At 41.5% G+C, this 22,051-nt stretch overlaps 1 protein-coding gene across 2 annotated transcripts; it reads right to left on the bottom strand.

The window, feature by feature from the left end:
- Positions 1-55: 55 nt before the first annotated feature.
- kmt2ba (lysine (K)-specific methyltransferase 2Ba) lies at positions 56-21,570 on the bottom strand. Of its 2 annotated transcripts, none has more exons than XM_057354710.1 (37): positions 21,234-21,570; positions 19,098-19,164; positions 16,039-17,445; positions 15,745-15,941; positions 14,762-14,905; positions 14,519-14,675; positions 13,646-13,856; positions 13,160-13,212; positions 12,755-12,988; positions 12,573-12,679; positions 12,360-12,473; positions 12,007-12,120; positions 11,683-11,829; positions 11,496-11,588; positions 11,303-11,420; positions 11,106-11,213; positions 10,762-10,949; positions 10,459-10,557; positions 10,182-10,292; positions 9,963-10,033; positions 9,604-9,731; positions 9,435-9,517; positions 9,226-9,360; positions 8,936-9,094; positions 8,736-8,853; positions 8,576-8,654; positions 8,315-8,475; positions 8,071-8,217; positions 5,811-7,998; positions 5,371-5,490; positions 5,173-5,291; positions 4,934-5,062; positions 4,600-4,852; positions 4,307-4,414; positions 4,070-4,153; positions 2,306-2,435; positions 56-2,215 (listed from the first exon to the last, which is right to left on the bottom strand). In XM_057354710.1, exons 1-37 carry the CDS (start codon positions 21,522-21,524, stop codon positions 1,940-1,942), a joined length of 8,448 nt encoding a protein of 2,815 aa, XP_057210693.1. In that variant the 5' UTR covers positions 21,525-21,570; the 3' UTR covers positions 56-1,939. The 2 variants fall into 2 exon arrangements, with proteins under 2 accessions (XP_057210693.1, XP_057210694.1); XM_057354711.1 differs by having other exon boundaries at positions 12,573-12,676.
- Between the last annotated feature and the right edge of the window lie 481 nt (positions 21,571-22,051).

The raw sequence follows: 22,051 nt of genomic DNA, 5'->3' as shown, positions 1-22,051 counted from the left end.
TTTATTAAATTATAATAATAACAATAATAATAAATACATTTGATATTGAATATTTATAACACAAAACAATTGTCCCACAAACGCTTACCTTTTTGCTAATACTCAGATCTGTTAGGACTGTGGGAGGTGCGGTCTCGCTCACAGTCTGACTCTTTTTAATACGGTGTAGTCAAGTCTGACTCTTATTTACATTGTAAAATACACAGTTAACTGATAGCACTATTTGAGAACAGTACAAGTCCACAGTAAAGTCAATTTGGTAGCGGGTAAATCAGAGTAAATATTAAAACGTGTAGTCTGTATGTTCCTGCTGATAATTCCATTTTGCAATAAACTTCCTCAGCCGATGTGTATAAAAACAGTACATGTCTAAGGTTTTAAAATAATAGTATGTTCACATAAAATAGCTCAAATTGTATTTTTTGACCATCGTGAGTAAATATATTTCTACCAACAAAGTGAGATGCACAATATAAAACATTCAAGACGGCAATTAATTCAGACATTTTTAAATCTTTATTACGTATATAACATCATAAATAAAAAAGTGCGTAGAAAATTTTACAGATTTAGAAATTCTTGTATACAACTATATACAAAGACTGAGCAGGATGAACTCTGCTCCCTCAAGAGAAGTGACGGATTCAAGCCTCAGTCTTCATTTATAATTATAAACCACAATTCTGTACAAAAGCACAAGGAAAAAGGGATCTGGGAATTTCCAGGATAAACAAAAAAACCTAACAAACAGACGTACACTCGCGTTGCATAAAATCAAAGCTAGTGTGGGATTATCCCAGCATACTTGCTATTGTTTGTACTTCACTAGCGGTCACTGGTGTACTGAGCTACTGAGGTAGTCAACCCAAAAACAGACAACGGTAGGCCACACCCACATATGTATGTTTTAGCAGATGTCCATTAATACTTGTGCACTATGTTATTCTGATTCAAAGTTAATCCAAGATGGGGATCGCACAAGTGATCCAAGTATGCAAGACATTACAACAAACACCTTCAAAAGACTGGCCTTAATATATAAAAACATAAAAACAACGGATTCTGGGAATTGGGGTACGTACTACTCACATCCAAGGTATCAGACATCTATGCATAAAGAAGCGAAATTTCAATACTACAAATGGTGTGCTGTTATTTTCATAAGCGTTCGAAGCAAACATTTAACTTAAATTAAAACACAGTCAAGGGAATTTAATCTCGTCGGTCTGTTCTGCTAAAAAGGTGGTTGTAAGTGATGCATTCACTTGCACTCATATAAAAGCCACACAGAGAAATATACAGTTAACAAAACCATTTCATGTGGAAAAGCTGTTTATCGAAAACATACGCCTTGGTTCATATATACAGTGCTAATTCTTGGGAAACAGAGCAAAGATTATTAAGGTGCTGTCGAGGACGACCCATCTCTGGAGCTCCTCTGAATCAGTAGCAAAAATAATCGCACCCTTTTATAAACTTCAGGGTATCTTCCACTATAAAAACTACTGTACAATATCACTCAGCTCATTTAAACCATTCTGCAGATATACTGCATAACCAGCGAGGATTGAAAGGCATGCTGAATAAAGACAAAAGACAAAGGGTACTCAACAGCGTGAGCAGTTCTGAGGACACAATTCTCCACCAGAAGCAATATGCATTTGGGAATAAAGCACTGGACATAGGCGGATGTTAAAATAGCATGGTTTAAATGATCAAGGAAATAAAAACAGCTCATACGAGGTAACCACTCATGCCATGCTGGTGGTCTTAAGTCGCTACACACCATCTGCAGAACAAAAACACTTTTCTTAATTTTTCCCTTACGTTCCTTCAGAATACACTGATCTCTAGCACTTATCACATGGGTCCCCTCCTTCAAAAACTAGGAGTCATCCCTCCCAGAACTTCACCTAGATGGTGGAAACAGTAGTCGACTCTAGTTAAGAAAGCGTCTGCAGCGGCGGGCACCACAGTTACAGTGCAGTTTGCTGCTGGCATCTTCAATGGGGAACTTGTAGTCGTAGGTGAGCTCCTCTCCGCGGTAAATCTTGCGCAGGGCGAAGATTACGATGTGCTTCTGGCCCTCCACGTTGATGACCCTTGAGTAGCAGTTAGGGTCGCAGGAGTGGTTGATGAATCGCGCGGCGTTCCCGTGCATGGTGGCATCCACCACATCAAAATCGTCAATGCGAAACATGTAACAGCCGATACCCTTTAGGAAAAAGCAGGTGGTCAAGAAAATACAAACACAGTGGAGGATTTGGAAAAAAAACGGAGCAGAAAAATTCACAGTAGCGCGTACCTTACTATCGTAGTATTTCTCTCTTTTGTCCGTGAGAACCGAGCGGATGACATTACCCGCATACTCGATCAACATCTCTCCAGCCTCAATGTTCCTCTTGCAGAAGAGCCCACGACCGTGAATAGGTGATCTAAAACAAGAAAAATAAAACAAAGCTCACCCAAAAATGTCAATTATGTCGTCATTTACTCACCCTCGAGTTGTTCCAAATCTGTATACATTTCTTTGTTCTGATGAACACAGAGAAAGATTTTTGGACGAATGCTTGTAGTCAATGGTGGCCAAGAACTGTATGGTTACCATAGTAGGAAAAATTGCTTTATACATTTCTGTGTTCTGTTGAACACAAATGAAGATACTTCGAAAATGTAGGAAAGCAAACCGCTCCGAGACATTTTTGGCAACTATTGTAATTTTCCTACTATGGTTACAAGCCATTCTTCCAAATATTTATCTCGGTGTTCATCAGAACAAAGAAATGTATGCAGATTTGTAGGGCTGCAACTAACGATTATTTTGATAATCGATTAGTTCTGCGATTATTTTATCGATTAATCGGGTAAAACGTTTAATTAGATCTTTTGCTTATAATAACTAAATCAGAGATGGGAAAGTATACACAACTGAACTCATTTGCCTTCTCCCAAAACGTTGTGGAGTTGATTCAGGTGTATCATATTAGAAGGAGCCGACAATAGTCTCTATTTAATAGTAAATGTACTTCGTTACTTCCCACCTCTCAACTAAACAAACCCCCAAATCAGGATATTTAGCCTATTATGTACTTTGCAAAGTGCAAATGCCACAAATTGGGTTTTACAAATCTAATCTTTAATTTGGTCATTTTTAACACCTCTCCCGTTTAAACTTTAAAACTGCACGGCTTGAAGATGCATGCAAAACACGTTTGACTTAAAAACTGCACACCTCGCGCTGCACGGAGAGACGCATGCATGGAGAGACACGTTTGACTTTAAAATTGCACAACTTGTGCCGCACGGAGAGGCGCATGCACGGAGAGACACACCTGACTCTTAAACTGCGCACCTCGTGCTGCACGGAGAGACACGTCTGACTTTAAAACTGTTAAAACTGCGCACCTCGTGCTGCACGGAGAGACACGTCTGACTTTAAAACTGTTAAAACTGCGCACCTCGTGCTGCACGGAGAGACACGCCTGACTTTTAAACTGCGCACCTCATGCTGCACAGAGAGACGCATGCACAGAGAGACACATCTCTTTAAAACTGCGCAGCTCGGGCTGCACAGAGAGGCGCATGCACAGAGAGACACATCTCTTTAAAACTGCGCAGCTCGGGCTGCACGGAGAGACGCATGCACGGAGAGACACGTCTCTTTAAAACTGCGCAGCTCGGGCTGCACGGAGAGACACAGGCACAGAGAGACACGTCTGACTTTAAAACTGCACACCTCGCGCTGCACGGAGGGACACGTCTTAAACGGTCAATTTAAAAGTGAAGAAGACGCGCTTGATTTATAACTGCGCAGCTCGCAAGTGACATCACAGACCAACTAATCAATAATGAAATTCGTTGACAACTATTTTCATTATCGATTTTACCGATTAGTTGTTGCAGCCCTACAGATTTGGTACAACTCGAGGGTGAGCAAATGACTGAATTTTCATTTCTGGGTGAACTTTTCCTTTAAGTAGCACTGGATCGGTCATTATCAATGTTATCAACATCATCACGTATTTTGGAACAAACTCTCCAACAAACTATCATCATCATTCTCCATTACCTGTAAACTCCTACAGCTTCTTTAGAGGTTCTCTCCAAGTGTCGGAACCTCATCGCCACGGGTAACTCTGTACTTGCACCCCGTCTAAAAAGAAGTTGAAGACATCACATAAAGCTCAATAAAGCTGCTTTATAATTTATGTTCTGGGGCTATTCTGCAACTCTATAAACAAACTGTGTAAAAACGACACATTTCAAAACTTTTCTTATTCAAAAATTGTATTATTCAATGTTTAACCTGCTTGATTTGAGCATGATATCGTCCTCTTCATCATCACACGGCCTAGACTCGGGAAGCTTGCGATGCTGCGACGCCAAGAAATTGAACATATCAAAAGTAGATTTTCTGTGGGGTAAGAGAGGCATTTTTTATTTCAAACCCAAATTAAACAAGAAAAACAGGTTTCAGATTCCAATAACACACTAATAAAGTATCTTTAGGCAACATCCTACAAACCATCTTCACCACAAAGACACAAATTCCAAGCTTTTAATATTATGTACAGTCACATCTGACTTTAGTTAACTGACCGTTCGTAGATCTCAGCGCGGGCACATCCACTGGGGTTAATGGGCAGCTCCTCTTCGATGTTGTCGTGCTGGTGGAAACGGAAGCGGTGTTGGTTGCAGAGGGCGGCACCCTGCAGCTGCTCCAACAGGAAGAGAACGGCATCGTGAAGGATGCCAAGAACCCTGGCGCCGCTCACCCTCGTAACCGGCAGCTGCTCCAGCCGACAGCCTGTTCGTGCCTCCTGAACACCATCAATCACTGCCTTCCATGCCACTGTAGAAACACATCAGTGAGAAGAGATTACAAGAAGCCAAAGCAAGAAAGAAGTTAATGTCCGAGTTAACGCTAACCGACCATCAATGCTGTCCGCTTCTATGTAGAAACCATCATCACTCGTTATCTGAAAGCGCAGTTGAGGCTGATATTGATTGACATATTTGTCCTGTTTGCCAGGTGATGGAGAATCCTCATCTGAACTCCAACCTAAAATTACACATTAAGTGTGATCAATGCGATGTGGGTACACATTTAAAGCTATAAACGAACAATTCTAAGATGATCAAAAAGTGTTATCACTCATATTCCATGTTCACCTGCATAGGGAGCCCAGTCAGAAGCGTCACGCTGTCTGGAGCTCATCAGTTGAGCTTTGCCATCGTCTTTTGTTTCTCTTGCCTGTGGTAAGGTGGGCTTTACTTCATCTGGAGTCTTCCTAAAGAGAGAAAAAGCAATATTGTATTTGTCTGCTTGTGTTGATATAACCATGGGATTTCATTTTCATCACTACTAACCTCTCTGGTTCAACCAGCTTGGATTGTTCATGTGGCGGCTGTCTGGGAGATCCAGTGTCTGGGTTGTCAAAGTCGAGGACATCCTTAACACTTGGCGTCTTCATTCGAACCCTGTTTGATCTAAACATTTTCAAAGTAATAGACTCACTATTACATGTCAGAATTGGGATAGTTGTAAAGTAATTAAGGGATAAAACTCTTTCATTATTTATTCACCCTCATGTCATTTCAAACCTGTTTGACTTTCTTTCTACTGCAGAACACCAACGTAGATATTTTGAAGAATGTTGGTAACCAAACAACATTGGACCACATTCACCTCCACTGAGACATTTCTCAAAATATTGGCTTCTGTTTCATAGAAGAAAGAATCATACACAGGTTTTGATCGACATGAGTGAAAATAAATCTCTTTAAATTTCACAAACGTTGGTTCTTGCCTGTTTAAGTCTTCTTGCGAACTAGGGGTCATGTGGTCTATAAAGTCAGTCCTGCATTTCTTCACACCAATTCGATCGGTCACCGATGACACTCTCTTAACCTTGACCTGAGGTCTAGAGTTAGCCAAGATGTTCGGCGGACTCCGCAGACGAAACGGAGACAGTTGACTTGACTCCGGCGAAAGATGTTCATTGAGGTAGGGAGACACTTGGAACTGAGAAGGATTCAGAAGACTTGCCGCTTCTCGATGACTTGCCATCGCCTTGTCTATTATCGCCTGGGCCATTTCCTTCTCCCCACCCTCCCGTGTGTTTCTAGACATTACCCTGTCCGTCATCTCTATCGGCTGACTGATACTTTGCAACTGGCTTCCGATGTAATGTTGAGGTAAGCTGCGGATCAACACTTGGGTTGCTTGAGCAGCTCCATTACCGCTGCTGTACGATATGATACGTGCCGGTGCGCTTTTGGCGAGACTGTCCTGAGGCACGGGTATGACTGTAACCTTAGGAACGGGTCGCTGGATTATATTACCGCTGTGGATTATCCTGGCGATCTGGCTGATGTGGGCATACGAGGGGGAATTGGCGCTGTGTATTTGGTACGTGTTGGTCTGCGGGTTTTTCACCAGAATCTGTCCAGCACGGTTCACCAGCAGGACCTGAGGTGAGGTGGGTGTACCCGGTAAACACTGCGGCGGAGACTGTTCCGTTACCGGTTTCGGCATCGCGATGCGTATGGCGATGGTACGACTCTTTGCGGTTTCCTTTGGGGCTTGTCCAAAGCCATTTATTACCGAGGCAAGTGGAGTAACAGACACTGGAGGAGACGTTGAGACAACACTGACAGGCACAGAATTAGGAAGCACGTCCATCTTAATAGCTTTTAATAGTTGAGTTCTGGGTTGTACGGTAACGTAACGTCTTTGCACAGTTGTGGTCGGCTTGACGATCACAATATTTCGAGCGCTACTGGTTGGAATAGCCGGCGGAGAAGCTTTATTTAAAACCTTGTTCTTGTTCACGGAAGGGGAATAGCACACTTCTCCAGGACCAGCAGAATTTTCCTTCACGTCCAAAATTCTGCCATCAGCTGATATAAAATTTCCACTGGTGTCATCGAGAAACGCCTCTTTTGAGTCCTCTGTCGATTCACTATCCAACAAGACTCCCTCTCCAGTTGTAACAAGATGTGCCAAAGACAATTCTTGATCTTCTAGCCGTCCGGTTCCAGATGCTCCAGGGCGTTGATTCTCAACAGATGATATTGTGCAAACTAGCTGCCCGTTGCCAAGGGATCTGTCCTTGTTTGGACGCTTCAATGGCTCAGAATCCTGACTACGAAAACTATTCCCTACTTCCTGAGTATCGCCCTCTGCGTTGGCTTCGCTTGTGTCGCTCTCCGAATCATTATCAGCTCCGTCCAGCTGTGAGATGGACCCTGAGTTAGGATGGACATTATGTCCTACTTGTGAAGAGTCTTTGGCGGCCTCGCGGACCACTACCGTGCGAGAGAAGTTTAGGTAATGGTCAGCATCCTCGTCGACCGAGTCTACACCCATCTGCCCCTCTGCAGTCGCAGGACAGGACGTGCCCTTCACGTCTGCGCTGTATTTGGAAGCATCTTCAGCATCGTTCTCACCACCTTGTGTGTCACAGTGCAGAGCCACATTCTCATTAAGCAAAGCCTCATCAAATTCTAGTTTCGCATTCAGCACAGAAGCCACAGCAACATCTGCGTCTGAAATCAGTTCTTCAGATGATGATGTGGCACCCATCACGGAGATTCTGCGGCTTGGCACACCGGCTGCTCCTGCATTTTCAGGTGGTGAGATTTTAAAATGTCGTGGAGAGAGGCAGGCAGACCGTGCGGAGAGACTTCGGAGAGCTGCTCGTGGCGGTGAGGGCCCTGAGGTGGAGTTAGAGGGAGATGAGGGAGGCCTCCCTCTTCGTCGAGGTGAGGTGGCGCTAATGAGGTTCTCGGTTGCACCAACAGGTGAGGCGGGGGGGCTAAACGACAGTGACCGAGGGTGAAGTGCGCCCCCTGATCGCAGAGTCATCGGGCCGGGCAGGACCACAGGGGGAGGAGAGGCATTTCGACTGCGTGTGGAGTGCCTCCTCGTTGACCGTCGTGTCTCGTCGAGGTCACTGATGGTCAAAATATGATGGGATGTGGAAATGGCATTTCCTGGAAAAAACAAAAGAAGATGAATATTTGTAGCTTAACTTACATTTGACGGTATTTGTCAAGTATTCTTACCTGGAGAAGGCAAAGGTCTGAACATTCCTCCTGCTGGTCTCCTGCTATGTGACGTCTTAGCTCCTCCCCCTAAGTCTTGTTTGGTCTTGGAGGGGGTTGTGGGGGACAGCCCAGGTGAACAATGCTCACTGTCTGTGGCGTTCTCATCTATGAGACAGAAACTTTGTAAATATCACTTTTTAAAAAGGTTTCACGATAGCACCGAACTGTCCGATTACTGACATGCAAACATTTATATACACACCACTGTGTGCTTTTGGGGTGTGCACAATAGTATGATTTTCTCCTTGATCCAGCGTGCAGTTAGGAGCTATGCACCGTGACGATGGATGCATCTCTGTGATTTTACAAGTGTATCGGCATCGCCTTCGAGGGTCGACGGTGCTCCAATACCATCTAGAACATCTGAGATCGCATCAAACAATGAGAACACGTTTCTATGAAACAAGTTTATTTATTACTTTTTAATATTAGAAAGAATGCATATGTTAATCAGATAACTTACTGGTAACCAACTGGATACAATTTTCCTGAATTTGCAGACAGCTCTGTCAGAACACCAAGTTTCTGAACGTGTAGAGATCCTGCACAAGTGCAACACAACACATGGTTTGTTGTCTTTTCCCTTCGACGAGGCAAAATAAATACGCTATCGCTTCACTTACCAATCATCACATTTATCGATTCTGGGTCCAAGCCTGTTAAAAACTTCCTCCGAAGATTGATTCCATCAAAATCCACATACACCCTCCTGAGAACTTCAAAGCTATTGCCTTGCTCGATCTACAAAAGAAAGCTGGTTAGCTTTCTTTAAACTTCAATTATACAGCAACTCGAAATAAAACATTACATACGAGCTCTGTACCTTGTTACTGATGAGGTCACTGTGTTTGTAACAGTAGACGTTCTTGTCGGTCTGGAAGACACAGTTGCTGGCACGAGCACACATGAAGTGGTAGTTACTCTGACACGAGCTAAGACAGCATCCCACTGTTGCCCCATTCTGGCCACATCGCTCACAGCGCTGAGAAAGAGAGAGCAAACCATTTAATAAATTCTGTCTTGCTCCTTACAAAACAATCAGTCTACAATTTGTTTCATGTTATTTCATTTAACATTTAGTGTTTAAATCATGAAAAATGACTTCATACTAACCATGAAACGGCCCCTGGTGACGGCACTGTGAACATGCAGCAATGCCCCTTTGACATCCCGCACCTCAGCCGACCACACGCAGCAATTCACGTGAGCCCATTCATTCTGTCCAATATACAGCAGCCTACCAGCATCCTACACATACAATATAAAGATAAGTCACTCAAGCAAACCCAACATAACACAGAACAGTCCAAAGCTTCACCTACATTTGGTTTGGCATCTCCAAGCTGCGGGCAGAGAGAGCACTGCCTTTCGTCCACAAATGATGGAGGGTTTGTGTTCTGTAGATCTGTGGTTCACCAAATAAAAAGTTAAAACACAAGATACAAACAAGAGAAGTACATAAGGCATGCAGATAACCACACATGTATTTACCATGTGATTTTGATGTGGGCGTTTCTTGGGCCACCTCGGGTCTTTTAATGGTGCGGTCCTGGTTTTTGAGCCATTGTGCATAACTGTGTTCATCACTTGGGGGAAGTACTGCCTCAGGGAGCATACCACTGTAAAAATAATGCAACATGTTTGGAAATACATTTAGCATTCTGCAAACTGGTTAGTGAAAATGACGTGTTTAAGATTTCTGTTTGACTTCCCATTGTTTCCATTGCATTCCATTACTTTTGTTTTAAAATGAGGATGATTTATTTCTGTGGTAGTCAACAGCATCACAGAAATGTTGTTTAAAGGGAACTTATGCACTTATTATTTAAAATACCAAATTAGGTTTGTACCTTGGTAATTCTTGCATATTCCACGTTTTAGGGTCCTGACACCTGAACCAGCTAAATACTTGTTGTACTACCTGCAAAGACCAAATGATAAAAACAGCAAAGTTTACATCCAAAATAAAGCTGTACAACCCGCAACTATCACTCAGACAGAAGGTGTTGCCTTAAAATGTCCATCGAGCTTAAAAACTCCATAAGAGCCGCAAGGAACAAATATATTGCCTTTATATAGTTCATCTTGGCTTGGCTGGTAAGCTTGAGATCCTCTGGATAAGATTCCTCTTTTTTTAGTCTATCCGCTATGACTGTCACCACATCCTCATGAAACGCTTTCTGAAAGGACAAAGCAAACTGTAGTTAGTAAAAATAATAAAAAATAATTTTTGTGAGGTTCAGGAGCATTTAGAATGACTCACAGACCTAAATAAAGAAAGCAAGATTCTATAAGATTTGAATTGGATTGAAGCTAAACAGAATAAGAACATGAAGAACATCTCACCAGAGAGGCGTACAGGTCCTTCTTTAACTTCTGCTCCACAACATGCAGACAACAGACAGACTGTTCCTTTACAATCACCAAATCCGGACAAGCCTTGCACTGCTCAGATGAACACATACAAAGATCTATTGAATCTATTGAAATGTAAACTTGAAAAAAGTTTCATGATATGGTTCCTTCACCCTTCTACACTCCCATTAAAATTAGTTCCATCTAAATTCAAGTTTTGTTTCGACATGACACTGCAGAATAAATAGACAGCTCCGTTTTCTTTTCAAACCAAATTAAACCATTTAACCTTACCTGCGAACAAACAAAGAGGAGGTGGGTGGACGTACAGTTCCTCAACCCATTCATGATCTTCTGCAGGCCGTTCTTCAAAGCTTCCTGAACCACTTCCTGCCAACCACTGCGGAATGTCTTACTGCAGGCGGCGCAGGAGAACACCAGACTCTTACCCCGTAGACGACTCAAGATCTCGTAGAGATCGTCTGATGAACGATGATGGAAAAGGACAAAAATATTTGATTCACGTTAGTATGTGCCAGATTATGCTAAACCACAAAACCTATCCTTCCGTTATTAAAAAACTAGAGAACGATCTAGAACAGTGTAGGGATCAGTGAGGAAATCACACACAATCTCACCTGTGAGCCCCTCACACCTGGGATGGACCCAGTGGGCACACCTGGCACACTGCATCATGCTGCTGTCAAACTCTTCATAGCACTTCAGACACACAGTGCAGAAGTTACCTGAGACACACACACGCACCCACAATGACGATTTCAGATACATCCTAATATTTGCGACCGAACTGTATAAAAACAGCGTTTATTCAGACCTTTACTGTGGAGTTTGGTACAGTCGGGGCAAAGGTCCAGTTCGTAGTTCCAGGGCGTATCTGAGGATTTCCCTGGCGTCACACCACAGCTCTTACACCGAATGCACAGCATGCAAATCTACAAAGAAAAAGATTCACCGACTGGCCAGTAACAAATCAAGCACATTATGCTGAGGAAAGACATGTAACTCACCCACGACATGTTCATTTTAGCAGGTTTGGGATAGGTGGGTCCTAAGCAGGCTGGGTGGTAGCAGTTCATGCATTTCTTACACTGCAAAACTGGCTGAATGAGAAACAGAAGATCCGTTGTCAGGTTTCCATCCGGACAGCCTCAGCAACAACTATACAAACTGCTGAAGGTGTAAAATGTAAAGTACCTTTGCCTGCCTGCTCTTGCGGCCACAAACGTGGCAGAACTTGCAGCGTCTGCAGCACCAGTTCTCTTTGTTCTCCACCTTCGGCCGATCATCCGGAGGCAGACAGAAATGGTGAAAAGGCTCGCAACACATCTGACAGTAAATCATCTGGAAAACAATCAGCGTCACATTTAAAATCGCATAAGCATTAACATTCATGCTATTCTAATGAAAGCTGATATTTTCGGACTGGTAATTTTGGTTTTGAATATGAATGTTATTCATATTGAATATTGAATATGAATGTTATTCAGTGATTTACTAAGAGGTAGCTCGCAGTCTTACATCGTGTTGGCCCTTGCTGGCACAGAGCAGACACACAGACTGAGGCATAATGGGAACTGAAGTGAGAATACTCAATCCACCCATCAACCACACATTCTGGATGTTACAATCTTCCTGCGTAGAGTAAAACAAAAATGTTGGATTTTTGTGAAACAGGAACAAGCTTGAAGACCATGCTACAAAAAAAACTTGATTTGTTTTTCTGAGTTTGTTGCAATGCCAAGGTCATGGGTTCGATATCAGGGGATTGCACATATTCAGAAACAAATGTATAATACAATGCAATGTAAGTCGCTTTGGATAAAAGCGTCTTCCAAATGCATAAATGTTGCCCGTTATCGTTTCTGCCTGACCTTGAAGTCCACACGAATCTTGTTGGTCGTCCTCTGTAGACACTTCACGCCTCTTTGGGTGAAGCCGTTTGCCAGTGGAGTCAAAACACTGGATGACACTTGTTCCGCTGAACTCTGAGTAAAAAAGGAGAAATCAGTAAGAGCTTGATCTCAAGTTTCGTCTTCCACTCAAAAAGTTAAAAAAACACCCATGATTGCGGAATTATTATGTACCTTATCCGTTTTGCTTTGGGCCCAGAAAGCCCTGTAAACTCCCTGCTTTCTCTGTTTTGCGGTTTCTTCTGGGGCAGTTACAGGGGCAGCTACAGGGGCAGCCACTTCTGACAAACAAGAAAAGAGTTTCGCCTCAGAACACAGTTTTACAAAGTTATCTAGTCCTGTGAGTTTGTTCATACCACTGGATGGAGTCTTTTGGGTCACGCTGGTCTTTGTCTTTTCAGAACTGACACTCTCTGTGTCAGAGGAGTAATAGTCCAGCAGTTTTCTGTAGGACATTGGCGTGACCTGTCGTCTGGGCTGCCTCCTGGTTGGGCTAAATGTCTGTCCTTCATCTCCACCCTCCTTCTCGTTTTCTTCGTCGCTGCTGTATGTGCCAGTGGTCACTGCTGGCCGATGTCGCCTCATCTGGACTGCGTCAAAGAGAAGTGGTCAAAAAGGGGTCAATAGTAATAAAATCCATGAGATACACACATGTCGTTGGATCCCAGTATTTTTAAACTGCAACATCTGAACCAGATGCATGTGTATATTGTATGTGTAGTACATTTCAATTCAATTCAATACATTTCAAGACGACGTACCTTTGTTAAATCGCCTCGTTTTGTTCTTCTCGATCCGTGTGCACTTCTTCAACCTATTGAAAATAAGGAAAATGCTCTTGGTAATTGAATTAAATTGTCAAATAAACACTTTACGAAACCACTCCACAATGTTTTTTTACTTCGGTAATGTGATGATATTGAAAAATGTTCGACTACCATTGTAGGAAAAATTGTTGTATCATTTTTTGTTCGTTCTGTTGAACACAAAATAAGATATTTTGAAGAATTCAGCAAAGCAAACAGCTCTAGGGCACCTTTGACTACCATTTTAATTTGTCTTACTATGGTAGTCAATGATGTCCTAGAAAAGTCACTTGCTAACATTCTTCCAAATATCTTTCGTTGTGTTCAACAGAACAAAATAAATGTAAACAGGTTTGGAACAACTTGAGGTTGAGTAATTCATGACAGAATTTTCATTTCTGGGTGGCAAATTTGAGTGCATGATAAATCTTCTTCACTTACACACAGCTCTGCCGTTTCTTGTTGGGTCCTCCGAATTTGGGCTTGTCCAGACAGAAGACACACTTCCCACAGTCCTCCAGTTGAGTGCAGCCCTTGCAGTGGAAGCAGCGAGTTAATCGCCTGCTAAAACCCATGCTTTCGTATTTACGCCTAAACGATGGCTTCTGATCAACAGATTCTTCACTCTCAGGTTCTGAGTGAGATGCAACATCTTCAAGAAACAGAGTATGAAATAAGCAGCTGACAAAAGAATAAGGCAGTTTTCAAATTTTCATATAAGTCATGAGTAAAGATAATTTGATTAGTTCTGCCATTTTTTTGTGTGTGAAAACCACTGGGGTGAAAACGTAAAAACAGCCTTAAAATATAATACAACAGTGTAAAATTAGTACATTTTGGCATAATAGGAATTATCTACAAAACCAAAAAAGATCTACAATATTTCTGCAGTAAGATACGATAGTTCTCCCCACCCTGATTTTAATTCTGAATATCACAACGCAGGACTTTTAAAGTTGACATAAAAAAGTTGCGATAGTGGTTTTTTTTCTAATTGTGACGTATATCTGAGTGTAACGGCTTCTGGAGCGACAAAAAAAGTAGGGAGGGGTGCAAACGAGACAAATGTCATGCAGAGAAGACATACAACATGGGGAGAGAAAGTTTCTGATTTTGATTAGATCATGATATAAATAAAATATAAATATATTTATATATAAATATATATATATATATATAAATAAATAAATAAAAAATAATGACCCACACAATACATCATTCACCCTATTAACAACTCTAATATCGCATAAAAAAACTAATTGTATATTCTGATTTAATTCTGACTTTAATATACGGGTCAAAACAGGTGTGTACCCTCTTCAGCAGGTGAGGAGGTGATCCCCTCTCTCTCATGCAGTGGAAGAGCGCTAAGTCTGGGAATGTCATCTGGAACCATGGCACGGGGCTGACCCAGTGCCACCGCCGCTGCGCGACATACATGCTTTATACGAGGACCACCGATCAAATTCTCCTGTGGAAGTGAAGGAACACAACATTACAATGTGCATTTATGCAAACAAACTGGAGGGTAAATGCAAATGCATTATTCAAGTGTACCTGTAGAGCCTCTTCTGCGTCGTCCGTGACTATGTGCTTCCTTCTGCCCCTGCCTCTCCCCCTGCCCCTGCCTCTCCCCCTGCCCCTGCCTCTCCCCCTGCCTGCTACCAATCCTTCTCTTACTCTGGCAGAGCTGGACAGAAGCTGCAAAGCATGTATGTTATGTAAATATAATTATAGAGATGTTTATAAAGGCGTAAAAGAACCAACATGACCGAGGTAAAACAGAGACATTATGAGTAGGGCTGTCACGATTATTAAATAATCGTCTCATCGCGATTGTTTGACGTCATCGCGATGATTTCGGATCATCGCAATTATCGCACATCTCTATAGAAGACACTAGGGGGAGCTGTAGTGCATCTGCATATTGCATATTTTAGTGTATATATTGTTACTAAAGCATGGTAATATTTGTAAAATGTACCACCACAACACAATCACTTAAACAAAAAACTAAAACATATACAAATTACCTGCAGTACAATTTAATATTATTTAAGCAAATCTCAGTGTGAAAACCAGTCTACCAAAATTTCATTAACACACAAGTAAAATTTTACTGTAGTCTTGCAAGTGAGAAAAAATTTGAAATCAAATTTTAATGGTGGCTTCAATTCACACCTGATCAATTTACTTCATTTACAAGTATTTGGTGGTTGTATTATTGACAGGTAAAAGCCTAAACCTTAAATATATGATGACCCAATTTTTTCCCATGTATTTCCAAGAAAAAAACATAGTCTTGTATTCAGAACAATATGGTCGTTTCAATCGCTGAATCAAAAATGAATGAGAATTAAATGTCAAAGCTCAAAAACTGACAATTAATCGTCATAATCGCCAAAGCCCTAAAACAGACAATTAATCGCCATAATCGCAATGATTTATTAGACAATTAATCGTCAATCAAATTTCATAATCGTGACAGCCCTAATTATGAGTGACAAACGTACCTATTAAAATAACAAAATAATATTCACCTGATTAGATTTCAGCTGTTTCTGCTGGTCGATTTTAATCAGTTGGACTTTGGCTCTCTTCAGCAGGTGGAACATCCTCTTATTGGCACCCGAAAGATTAATTCTGTGGGTGGTACCACTGGGCCCCACCATCATCTGGGTGTTATGTCCACTAGCTTCCATCTGTTCATTGGTGCCTTCAAGGTTGCCAGCCTCAACTGAAAAAAACAATTTTGGGAAAACGCAACAGATAAATCAGATTAAGGCGTAAGGGTAAAAATGTTCTCAGGAAGATTTAAAAAAAAAAAAGCCTACCATTCTCTTTAGCTGGGTCACACCCCTCGGCCAAATATGAAAGCGGAGACTGATCAGAACGTACTCCAATACGTATGACTACTTTTGGCACCAACCCTGGAGAACACACGTCCTGAATTTTTCTCCTTCCTGATTCCACAGTTTCTTCCGTATCGTGGGTCTCCATCTTCACAGCATCTTTACCGTCTAGTCTGTTACTAGCACTGGCGATGCGCTGCATCTTTCGTCGAGCCAGGCTTGCGTTGAGCTTCTTTAACTTCCAGTATATCTTGTAGTCGTTGGATTGGCTAATTCTCCCACCCCTCCCACGAGGACCACCAGCGACCCTCGCGGAACTCAAAACAGGTCTGCCTCGCTGAGATTTCAACTCTTTCAAAATACTCATCTCAGCATTCTTCAAGATCTGCGGCTCTTCCAAAGTCTTCTGCTTGACTGCAAAATCATGGGATTGGGAAATCTCTATATTTAGTTTGCCAGTTTCCATCGGGATTTCAGACAGCGCTGTCTTCTTTGGGGATCCTCTTTCTGGGAGGGCAGACATGCTTTCATCATCCATGAACCTTTTTGGAAGCCTGATGACCCGAGAAGAACGAGCAGTAACAACTGGTTTGGCGGAGACATTTATTAGTTCTGTCTGGCCTGCCGAAGTGGATTTCTCAATCTCTCCAATTGGCTGTTTCTGTTCCTCTACCGGTTGCAATGTATGGCATATAGAGTCCGAGTTTTTGTGGCCAAGTCGCCGTCTCTTTCTATGCATGCTGTCCTGTCCTAGACTGTCATGTATTTTTTGTTGCTGTATACTACGTGATTCTAGAGAGGCACCCTTTGGGATCCTCTTCTTTTTTTTCACTTGTTTTGGGGATACAGTACCTTCTTGTCCACTAGCACCAATCTCCTTTCTCCTCCTCCTGTGGTTAACTTCAAGTGTCTCCGCATTTTCTGCCGGAGAGCTTTGGTCTTTGTTGGATCGAAGTCGAGAAGCTCTCTTTTTTCTTTTTACCAATGCTGTAGTCCACACTACCTTGCCCCGCCTTCCCCGCCTTCTCCGTCTTTCTGTTTCACCAGAGCTTTGACTTTGTAATGTTCCAGTAATGTTCTCCTCTTCCGTCGCTGCACTTTTATTATCTGCTGCATGTGAGGACACAGATTTTGCATCCTGCTGGCTCCTAAGTATTCTGCCGTTTGACTTCCTTGAGCTGCCTTGACTTAAATGTTGCTCCGTTTCTTTCTTGGTCAACTTTTTTGCTGTAATTTTTATAACCATTTTGGGCCTTGTGAATGTTTGGTCAGTTTTGGAAACATTTCTGTTATTCCTCATGGGTTTGTCAGATGATTTTTCTGGAGCTTTTACTTCTGCTGGCGCTTGAACAGGCTTCACCTGTGAGGATCCCGGTTTAAGGGTACTGCCTTTAAAAGAGTTGAATAAATATTTCATGATTTTTCAAAATAGAACCAGTGTTTAGAAAATTAACTTCTAGACTTAAAATATGTTTAAAGGTGTGTTTAAATTAAAAGCAAAAAGTACTGATCATGCAATATTCATTTTAAGCTAAATATGTTTTAAAGCTCTGTAACTTTCGCCTTTCTAGCGCACCCTCTGTGTAAAACATTACATTTCAATTACTTTCAGCGTACCATCGCAAATCAGAAATAGGACAAGGAGACAGTTTTAAATGGTAATTTATTTGTACTTGCTCAATTACTTTTATTTTCATCCCCAAAAATGATGGGCTGGGTCAGAGTCTATAGCAGGGGTGTCCAATGTCGGTCCTGGAGGGCCACTGTCCTACAGAGTTTAGCTCCAACTTGGCTCAACACACCTGTTTGGAAGTTTCTAGTCTGCTTTGTGAGACCTTGATTAGCTGTTCAGGTGTGTTTGATTAGGGTTGAAGCTAAACTTTGCAGGACACTGGCCCTCCAGGACTGACTTTGGACACCCCTGGTCTATAGCTTCCTGGGTACTACTCCCATAGATATAAATAACTAGATGCCGCATTCAAGTGCTCCAGGCACATAGACGTGTCCGCCATCTTGGAACGGTCCACTGACGTCACTCACAGTCGACTAGAATGCCCCAATACTGCACTGCGCAGGGATTTAAATTCCTGAAAAATTGGATAACCTTTCGTTGTTGTCATGTGTTAGTAGGGCTGGCTGATACATAGTGCATTTCTTATGGTCAGTTTTCTCAATGAATTTCGGTTAAATGCCACAACATCCGAAAGCCAGAGGGCGCTCTCCCGCAGAAACTCAGAATATGAGACACAGAAGAATGATTTACACACAGCTCCAGGAAATGCCAGTGGTCATTTTCTATCGCTGTACTTCAAACCTTTTCAGGTATATCATGATAATAAAGTATATTTACAATGATGATGTAAAGCTGTGCATAAAACACAGAATCGATTTAGACGTATAATTACTGTGAATTGCAATATATATCGCCCAGCCCTATGTGTTAGTTTAGCAGAAATAACGTTTGAGTAAACACAACAGTAAATATGTTTTCATTATCATACACAGTCAGCTTAATTTTAATTTTGAGTGTTAACGGACCGGCTCGCACCGTTTCAATACAGCGGACGACCTAGGTATAGCAGCCCATAGAAACAGATGCTGATGCGGCATCTAGTTATTTATATTTATGAGTACTCTGACATTACGGTGCCACAGTGCCTCCAGCGACCCCCCAATCGCGGCTTGAGGTCCTTGCCGGTCCTGCTCCCCTCTTTCCATCCTGAACTTTCCTGTTGAGTCTATACTGTCCTATCAACAATAAAGGCATGAAAAGCCCTAAAATATATAAAATATGGATATTGCAATGCAGCTTTAACATTTTCCTTTATTGATAAAATTTGCAGAAAACATGCACTCAAAAGAATTTGCATTTGTATTTTGCCTACAAAACACATCCAGCTGCCCTCAACGTTTGTCTGAATTTCTACAAGTCCATCTCATCACACCTGCTGTCTCCTCAACAGTAAAAGTGCGCTTTTGTCCGCTATAATCCAAATTTTCCAGTCATTTTGGCACATAAGAAAATAATCATAATGGCTTACTTGATGAACCTTTGCCAGAATGTGAGGACCATCGGTTGTCCACTTTAAAGCCAGTAAAGTCTCCATCCTAAAAAAAGGTGGAGAACATATTTATTATAACATTACATGTTGGCTCCATGCATAGTATTTGTTAATAGGTGGCTTTAAAACACTTTTGGTTTACAAATATTACTGATACGAATATATGTTTCTTATGAGGTTTTTATTATTACACAGAGCACAATTACAGATGACAGAAATTCCAGTTCTCTTAATAATACTGACACAAAAAAGACAACGACTAATGCTGCCAAGTATACTTATACAAGAGTGAAACAGATCTACATTAGAGTACCCTAAAAAACAAAATATATGCAATACAAGCAATAGACCGACGATAAATATCACGTGATTTATTCACAGATTTTGAGCTTTTTGAGAAAATGCTGCTGCATCCGAACGCCAGAGGGCGCTCTCGTGCAGAAACTCCAAATACGCACTGCAGAAGAAGACCATAACAGTTCTAGAATCTAGGAAATGCATATTGACATCTTTTTATCACTGTTACTCAAGCCTCATCGGGTATTTTTATGATAATAAAGTATATTTATAATGATCATGTGTGACGGGTGTTGCTTTTTCAAATGCACATTATAAGCGACTCAAACTCGCACTGCTTTTAGATCGAGCAGCATTTCCTACTGATCCCAGAGACGTGCTTCACGGACAAGCTACGCATTAAAAAAATATCGACACATTGCATATCGCAGCCAGCTTGATTTCAATAGGATTTAGTGGTATCGCGATAAATTATCATGCAGCCGCACACTGAAATACCATTTAAGTATCATGACATGACCCTTTGATATGGCCAAATAAACAACTTGAAAACTTATTGATAATACAGAAGAAAAGTGAAATGATGCATCATCTTTACATTCAGCTAGTCGGTAACAACTATATAACAGCACTGAAAAAAGTATCCAATCTAACATATAACTGTCTTTCTCAATATACTTGCATCTCCTGTACACACCTGCTGCTGTCATCGGTTGCTGAATGTTGTACTTACAGTTCCTCACGGATCAGACATATTCAGACGTGGATGGACTGTTTTCAATTTTATTCATATTTGCATACAGTACAACTGTCCTCTCATGTAATGGTGATGCTGGATGGGCGCCGGTAGATAGCAGATGCCCGTGTTTCGGTCCATTTAATCAGATTGCATCAGGCTACAATATTGCATCAGTGTGATGTCACAGCACATCATAAGAAGTATGCTTCTTCAGGTCTGACTCTGCAGCTTTAAGAGCACTCTATACTTTAGAGGTAAGGTTTTGAAAATTAACTCAATAATATAGTAAACCTTAAAGAAAACTTTTGCAAAGAAGGGACTAAACATTGTATGAATTGGATTGGTTTTGTGATCAAATAAAACGTAGTCAAAGGCTATTCGCCCTTATTGTCCTTAAAGAAGTTTTACTGAATGAAACGTCACCTGCATTGCACTTACACACCATACTGTGTGTCTGAAGATTTCTGAAGAAATTCTAGTTTGTAAACAACGCTGTCTAACTTCGTAAAATAGAATTCAAAATAAAGATTTTTTACTCCTCATGTAAGTTAGTAGCGCTTTCTGACACTGTAAATAAGCGCCTACATAACAATATTCAGTTTACATTGAGGATGCACACCACGCCTCTTCAACAATTATACAGCATACGATATGCTGCTAATATTAGCAATTTAAACCAATTTGACATTTCCGGGTCTCATAATAAAACCAATATTAACACTCATTGCTGTTAACTTCAGAAAAACGTCCCTTTTTTAAACCAGCTAACGTTAACAAGTTTCTGCCATAGTGTCATGACCCAGAAACGATCCCAGTATCCAGGGTAACCGCCTTTCTACAGTTAAACACCCGCCACAAGAGCTTTACAGTCCGACAAAAGCCCACCATATGATCAGTTTCTAGATATTTTTAAGAGACTATACTAATCTGTAAACCTCAGGAACGCAACTCTGCAGGTGAGGGCATCTCTGCAAAAACTGACACCAGCAACCCCCAGTGACAAGCACTTGACATGCATTTCGCGCTCCTCTGCACTATAACTACATTTGATGTAATAATAAGGCGAGCAAAACACTCACCTCATCGCTCCCGCTCGTACAGAATCCCGCCTCGCTCTGCCGCTTGTGCTTTTCCGCCAGCAAAAGCAGCCGAGACAGTGACGGATCCTCTCTGAGCGTAGCTTCAACGTCGACAGGCCTTGGCCCTTTCCTATCTTCACCCCTCTCCCGACCGACATGAGAACGTTTCTCCGTCTTTACCAGGCTCCGAGACATCCATGGTCGACCCGGGAAACGACAGCGAACGGAAGCGGAGGTGTTTATGCCCGCTACAGCAACCGAGGCTGGTAATCCGCCTCCTGATGCCGCCATTATTACATACCACAACAACAACTACGGCGCTGAGCTCTCGAGAGGAACAAGATGGAAAGGCGCGAGTTAGCAGAGGAAACGCAAAGCATTATGGGATATCGGGTTTTTATTTTTTAATAATAACCCCACAGTAATTATTATCTTATTTAAAAAGTACCGTTATTTGTTTTGTTCCGAGGCCTCTGTGCAAAATTAAATTATTTTATAGTCTATATATATTTTATTTACAAACTGTTCTCAGTTAAAAAAAACTAAATTATTAAATAATCAAGTGATAAATATATAAAAATAAAAAATAGACATTATATAAACATTGAAACACACAAATGTTGTAACTTTTATATCATTTCCTTCAAGAGCAAGACACAAGATATTCGATATCTACAATTATTAATTAACGTAATTATACCTGCTCAGCATATGTTCAAAACTTGCCAACGGCAGGTATTTAATGCATTTTAAATGAATTTAGAAATATTCGAAGAGTTTATTCCAAAATGAGATTTGTGCATACCAATGCAGTTGGT

The sequence above is a fragment of the Triplophysa rosa genome, linkage group LG16, assembly GCF_024868665.1.
Source record: "Triplophysa rosa linkage group LG16, Trosa_1v2, whole genome shotgun sequence".
Taxonomy (NCBI): domain Eukaryota; kingdom Metazoa; phylum Chordata; class Actinopteri; order Cypriniformes; family Nemacheilidae; genus Triplophysa; species Triplophysa rosa.
The sequence above is the reverse complement of the archived record's forward strand: the minus strand, read 5'-3'. Positions and strand labels throughout refer to the sequence as shown.